The sequence below is a fragment of the Ochlerotatus camptorhynchus genome, unplaced genomic scaffold, assembly GCF_037179485.1.
Source record: "Ochlerotatus camptorhynchus isolate MF236.1 unplaced genomic scaffold, CSIRO-AGI_Acam_v1.1 ptg000055l, whole genome shotgun sequence".
Taxonomy (NCBI): domain Eukaryota; kingdom Metazoa; phylum Arthropoda; class Insecta; order Diptera; family Culicidae; genus Ochlerotatus; species Ochlerotatus camptorhynchus.
Window position 1 is genome coordinate 3,444,883 of NW_027040545.1, and position 7,253 is coordinate 3,452,135.

At 47.4% G+C, this 7,253-nt stretch overlaps 1 protein-coding gene across 1 annotated transcript; it reads left to right on the top strand.

The window, feature by feature from the left end:
- Positions 1-887: 887 nt before the first annotated feature.
- Positions 888-7,013, top strand: LOC135717448 (uncharacterized). The gene is made up of 4 exons (XM_065239538.1): positions 888-1,323; positions 2,641-5,502; positions 5,614-6,005; positions 6,579-7,013. Exons 1-4 carry the CDS (start codon positions 888-890, stop codon positions 7,011-7,013), a joined length of 4,125 nt encoding a protein of 1,374 aa, XP_065095610.1.
- Positions 7,014-7,253: the final 240 nt, after the last annotated feature.

Here is a 7,253-nt window from a genome sequence, read left to right on the forward strand (position 1 = left end):
ACCTAAAAAGGTGAGAAGAACTGAACTATGTGCACCTCATAAACCTAATCGATCATTCTTACATCTAGCCAAATTATCTACTACAAAGATTAGATGTACGGCACTGTACCAACGAACAGGTTATCAAGTTTGAGTGGTAGTGAACACTAAAGTAAGAAATTAAAATCTATCATAAACATAGTCTTAAAACTAATATGCTGAAATTTCGATAGGAATTTTGTAATTTACCAATAAACCGGAACTCGGAACGTAATATTTACAAATTTGCTCAACTACCACCCAACATCTTACAAAATTCTTTAAGAACATCGAGGATGTCACGCAAAACATCAACCCTTTCCATGTCAGAATTGAGTTCTGCCATGGGTGCTGTCAGCCAACTTTTTGCTACTGGCACGATCGGTGGTGCAGCAGATAAGGAAATTTCGGCAACCGATGCAGATGTAGTTACCAAAACCAAAAGCCTCACAATCGTGACCAACGCGGAACGCGAAGCGAAGGGCTCAACGGTAACAGGCGCAAGGCGCAATGCAGCTGCGGTAAAATGAGTTCCTCCCCTTCCTAGTTCTCAGGTAAATTTTGACGTTGCCAATCTTAAAAAGGCTCAAACCAAGGGAGCCAAACCCAAAATGCATACTGGGACTCATGTCGTAGACATTCCCGTCCGGTCGATGAACGCTGTCGTTTACGCGAAACCCAACGCGCGTTATGATCCGAACCTAAACGTTCGGGTTACTCGGTTCAGTCATTGTGAAGTGTGCAATGAACGTGACAATAGTAGAATGGTGCAGTGTGATGGTTGCGATAAGTGGTATCATTTTTCTTGTGTAGAAGTAAGTCGCGACATAGCGAATTATTCCTGGATGTGCCCACAGTGTCATCCACACATGTATTTCGATGCAAGTAATCTAGTGCAGCAGAGACCAATACTCCAGCAGATTCATCCGGTAGATCCACCCCCCAACGTTATGAGATCAACGAAGTCCATCGGAAAGGCAAGCAGTAATCGCAGCAAACAACGCAAGGTTGATCGACTGTTGCAGAAGCTGGAAGAGCAGAAGCAGTTGGAGCAAAGGTTCCTGGACGAGAAATATCGAATCATTGACGAAGAAGATGACGACGACGATGGAACTGTGGTGAGTGATGATGACGTTGGATCCGAGGAGATTTCGAAAGTTCGAGGATGGTTGAGAGATACGGAAAAATGTGGTGAAGATTATGATTCCGGCCTTGTTGAAGAAGATATGTACGATGATCAACCGCAACGTGTCGTTCAACAGGCACCGATAGGAGAGCAGGCAGAACCACGATCAACTCTACAGGGTTTTGTTCCTAATCAACGGTCGACACCTCGAGAGCCAGTTCAAGTCGATTCAAGATCGAGAAGCCGTATACAGGAGCCTCCAGTGACAGCAGACCTGTTCCGTCGTCCACCGGCACATTATCCAGTGGATCCATTCCGCAAGCCGCTGCCAGCTGTTATTTCAGATAATCAGCACCGCCAGCCACCAGCACCGATTCCAGAACTTCATATACGACCACCTCCACCGCCTGCTTTCGAAAACCAATTCTATCAACCTCAAATTCATCGATCAACGACAGCTTTAGGAGGAAACCAGGCTCAACAACCGCAAGCTCATTGGAAAGCTACTCATAACTACCGACCACAGGATTCACGACAGTTTTCAGCTTCAGGAGTTCAGTTCCATCCATCATTGCAAGCCTCTCAGACAGCTCCAGTTCCAAGAGTCCAGGGCTCACAGCAGATACCCACAGCTGCAAATGGTCAGTTCTGGTCAGAACCTACCTTCGTGCCGGAAAACCAGTATACACAAACTTCAGCATCGAGAAGTCGAATACTGCAAGGAGATACACCATTCCAAAACTCCCACTACCCGGAGCCAGACCCTCGTGATGTCGAAGCGAACGTGTGCATCCTAAGCCGTAATCAGGTGGTTGCACGTCAGGCCGTATCTAAGGATTTACCAGAGTTTTACGGAAATCCTGAAGATTGGCCTCTGTTCTTCTCAATGTACGCTTCTTCTACGCAAATGTGCGGCTTCTCTAACGAAGAAAACATGCTTCGACTTCGGAAATGTCTGAAGGGAAAGGCTTTAGAGGCCGTTCGATGCCGACTACTCCATCCATCCAACGTTAGCAGTGTAATTTCTACGTTGAAAATGCTATACGGTAGACCAGAAGCAATCGTTCAGGCATCCATTAGAAAGATTCGGTCGTTACCATCGCCACAAGTGGAGAAACTTGACACATTGGTCAACTTCGCATTGACAGTTGAAAACTTGGTAGCTACGATAGAGGCATGCGGAGTCGAGGATTTCATCTACAATGCGGCTTTGAAAGTTGAACTGGTGGAACGCCTTCCCCCCGGGTTGAAGCTGGATTGGGCAAAATATTCTAGGAATAACCCAGCACCAAACCTATTACACTTCAGTCAGTGGCTGTATTCAATAGCGGAAGATGCTAGTGCAGTTATGCCAATTGCATCTAACACGCAAAGAAGTCGTGGAACAAAGAATGACGGATTTATAAACGTTCACTCTGACGCAGAACCAGAACGATCCCGATCAATGCCAGCAAAGACACGCGCTGTCCAAGGATCATCTTTGGTGCCAATCACAGAATGCGCCACATGCAAAGGTAGCTGTACCACAGTTGCCAAGTGCAAACGATTTGCCGAACTAAGTCTAGATGCTAAATGGGCAGTTGTACGGGAGGCAAAGCTATGCCGTAAATGCCTGCGGAAGCACAATGGTTCATGCAGGCAGCAGAAACCTTGCGGAATTAAAGGATGTACTTTTTTGCACCATCCGTTGTTGCACAACGAAAAGCAGGAGGCACCAGCTACTGGAAGCTGCAACGTCCATCAAGCTCAAACCAGCGAAGTGCTGTTTAGAATTGTTCCCGTGTTGCTCCATGGTCTATCGAAGGTTGTCCGGACGTACGCGTTCATAGACGACGGTTCTGAGCTGACGCTGATGGAGGATAGCCTAGCAGAGGAGCTAGGCGTGAAAGGACCTCGATCGCCGCTGTGCTTAAAATGGACAGGTGGTACCAAAAGAGTGGAGAACGCATCCCAGAAAGTAGAGGTGCAAATATCAGCTATCGGAAATACTTCGAAGCCGCACAGGATGTCTAACGTACATACGATTCAGAACCTACAACTGCGGCCGCAGACATTAGTGTACTCAGAATTGCTGCAACGGTTTCAACACCTCGGCGGACTACCTGTCGAATCCTACAGCAACATCTGTCCTCGAATCCTGATTGGTCTTGACCATACATCGCTTGGGCATGCTATGAAAAGTCGAGAAGGAAAGCCTTACGAACCTATCGCAGTCAAAACACGGTTGGGATGGATAGTTTACGGGAGTTGTTCACGAACACAGCAACAGCCAAGCTACGTGAATGTCCACACGATTAAAGTGTGTGAATGCAACCTCGACTCTGACGAAAACCTGCACGCTGCTATGAAGAACTACTTCACGTTGGATAGTCTTGGCGTTGTCAAACCAGAAAAAGTTCTGCGATCAACGGAGGATCAACGTGCCATGGAGATGCTTGAGAAGCTGACAATCCCAAAAGAAGGGCGGTACGAATCGGGTCTCCTTTGGAAGTACGATAATGTTCGCTTTCCATGCAGTAAAGGAATGGCTTTTAGAAGGTGGCAATGCTTAGACCGACGTATGCAGCGGGATAAGGAGTTTTCGGAAACTGTGATGGTGAAGATGAGCGAATATGTGGCTAAAGGATACGTTCGAAAGCTAACGGAGGACGAACTCAACGCACATCGGTCTCAGGAATGGTACCTGCCCGTATTTCCTGTTGTGAACCCCAACAAACCGAGTAAGGTGCGGCTAGTATGGGACGCAGCTGCTCCCGCGTATGGCGTTTCTCTCAATTCGCTGTTACTCAAAGGCCCTGACCTCTTGACTTCACTACTTGCAGTTCTTGTCCAATTTCGAGAGTTCCGGATCGCAATTTGCGGGGACATCCGGGAGATGTATCTACAGGTTTTACTGAAGCAAGATGTTCGACTGTGCTTCTTCTGGAAAGACAATCAAGTCAATGCGGATCCGAGTGTGTACATCATGACGGTGTTACCGTTTGGAGTATCGTGCGCTCCAAGCATTGCGCAATATGTAAAAAATACAAACGCTCAGCGATTCGAGAAAGATCATCCGACAGCCGTTCGAGCCATCGTTGATCAGCATTACGTCGATGACATGCTCGCAAGTGTCGAAAGTGAACAAGAAGCTATAGACCTTGCACGGAATGTTAAGAAGATTCATGCGGAAGCCGGATTTGAAATGAGAAGTTGGATTTCGAACAGCCCGGCTGTTCTGGAGGCGTTACACGAGCGAACGACGGAAGAGAAGGACCTTAATATGGGAGAAGGATTGACAACCGAGAAAGTACTCGGAATGTGGTGGAACACGGCCACTGACTGCTTCACCTTCAAAATCTCTCCACGATATGATCCTGAGCTTATGTCGGGACATCGAAAACCAACGAAGCGTGAAGTGCTCAGAACGTTAATGATGATCTTCGACCCTTTAGGGCTCATTGGTCACTTCTTGATGTTCCTGAAGGTGGTACTGCAAGAAATTTGGAGAACGTCTGTCGGTTGGGATGACCCCATCGAAGAAGCACAATTCGAGTTGTGGATACAATGGCTGAAGGTCCTTCCTGAAGTGGCGAAAGTGGAAATCCCGCGGTGCTACAGGACGACCACATCTGCTGGATACACCAACGAAGTACAGATGCATACCTTCGTCGACGCTAGTGAGAAGGGCTTCGCCGCAGTGGTCTATCTGCGATATAAGGAGGGACTCACCATCGAAACAGCGTTGGTTGGATCGAAGACTCGTGTGGCACCAATCAAATTTCTGTCAATTCCCCGTTCGGAGCTTCAAGCTAGTGTAATCGGAGTCAGATTGGCGAACAGCATAGAGCAGTCCCTGTCCATCAAGGTGAACAAGCGCTTCTTTTGGACCGATTCAAGTGACGTCATCAGCTGGCTCAAATCTGATCATCGTAGGTATAGTCAGTTTGTCGCTTTCCGAGTGAGTGAGATACTAGAAGCTTCGGAGGTCAGCGAATGGCAGTGGATCCAGACAATGAAGAACGTTGCGGATGATGGAACTAAGTGGAAACGGGCGCCAGACATGAGTAGAACTAGTCGATGGTTTAACGGGCCGGAATTTCTCAAGACCCCTGAGGGAGAATGGCCTATGAAACTACACATCGATAGCACCACCATGGAAGAACTGCGTCCCCATTTACTCGTTCATGTTAAACAACCGGAGCCAATCATCGATCCTCAAAACTACTCTAAATGGACTCCACTTCTACGTCGGACCGCATACGTGTTTCGATTCATCAGAAACGTGAGTACAACCAAACCAGAAGAAAGAACCGCTGGACCACTGACGAATTCAGAGCTGACCATGGCTGAAAACTATCTGTTCCGGTGTGCTCAATGTAGTGCTTACGCAGATGAGATAGCGATGCTTTTGGATATACGAGCGTCCAAACACTCCACGAAGACTATACCCAGAAGCAGTCCAATATATCACCTTTGTCCGTTTTTAGATGAACATGATGTACTCCGTGTTCGTGGTAGGACCAGCGCTTGTCCATTTGTTCAGCAGGATACGGTGAATCCAATCATCCTTCCACGAGATCATCAGATTGCACATCTCATCATATCGCATTACCACAGCAAGTATCATCATCAGAACCACAACACAGTGATCAACGAGTTGCGGCAGCGATACAGCATCCCTCGTCTAAAGGCTGCCTACAACAGTATTCGTCGATGCTGTCAGCAATGCAAGCACGACCGTGCTCAACCACAACCACCGGTCATGAGTGACTTGCCACTGCCTCGTCTGGCTGCCTACGCTCGTCCGTTTACTTATATGGGGGTGGACTACTTTGGTCCATTTATGATCATCCTTGGACGCCGTCTCGAGAAGCGTTGGGTACTTCTCGCCACTTGTCTTACCACTCGTGCCATCCACTTGCAAATCGTTCACACTATGACTACCGATTCATGTATTATGGCATTAAGAAACGTCATGGCTAGGAGAGGTGTACCAGCAGTCATATATAGTGACAGAGGTACAAACTTCCAGGGGGCAAGTAAAGAACTCGAAGAAGCTATGGCGAATTTAGATCGAGAGCGGCTTGCAGCGGAGTTAACCTCCTCACATACTTCCTGGAAATTTCTGCCTCCCGCCTCACCACACATGGGTGGAGCATGGGAGCGACTCATACGAACTGTCAAACAAAACCTTGGGAAGCTGAAAGCCAACAGAACGTTATCCCATGAAGTCCTCGAAAACATGCTACTGGAGGTTGAGAATATTGTCAACTCTCGCCCATTAACCAGTATTCCTCTCGACGATGACCAGTCACCAGTGCTAACTCCCAACCACTTTTTACTGGGATCAAGCAACGGGTTGAGACCTTGGGTACCGTTCGACGACAGCTCAGAAGTACTCAAGAATTGCTGGGAACTTTCTCAAGCCTTGGCCAACCAATTTTGGAAACAGTGGCTCCGAGACTATCTTCCTTCCATCACTCGTCGGACGAAATGGTATACGGAGGTGAAGCCCATCAAAATCAACGACATCGTTGTCATCGTGGACCCGAAACTTCCTCGGAACACCTGGCCTAAAGGCCGAGTTATTGGGATCAAGCAAGGTTCGGATGGACAGGTGCGAAGCGCTACTGTGCAGACTTCCGGAGGTATCTACGAGCGCCCAACTGTGAAGCTTGCCGTGCTCGACGTAGGCGTTGGAAGCAATGCACATCAGGATGACCAGAAGCGCATTACGGGGGGGAGTGTTGATTACGCTACGTCGAATAGCCCGTCGGACCCCATGCGCCCCGATGGTAACGGTGCTGAACATCCCACGTCAACAGCGACCCGGACGAATATGAAGCTAGTGAAGAAACTACCAAAACAAACATCAAGGGAACAATAGACGTAAAAGAGAAAAGGTGGACTGAGTGAAAAATTACTAGACGTGACGAACGGCGTGCTAAAATTTATCCTGCTATTTACACATTATTAAACTATCTTAATATTAAACCTTTTTATAGTTGAACTTATCTACTTACGAGCGATCGGCTTATATAGAAATTCATTAGGTACTAGTTGTAAAAGTGAATTCTTAACGATAAAAGTAAATCATGGATTCTAACCTAAAAACTATTATTACAGC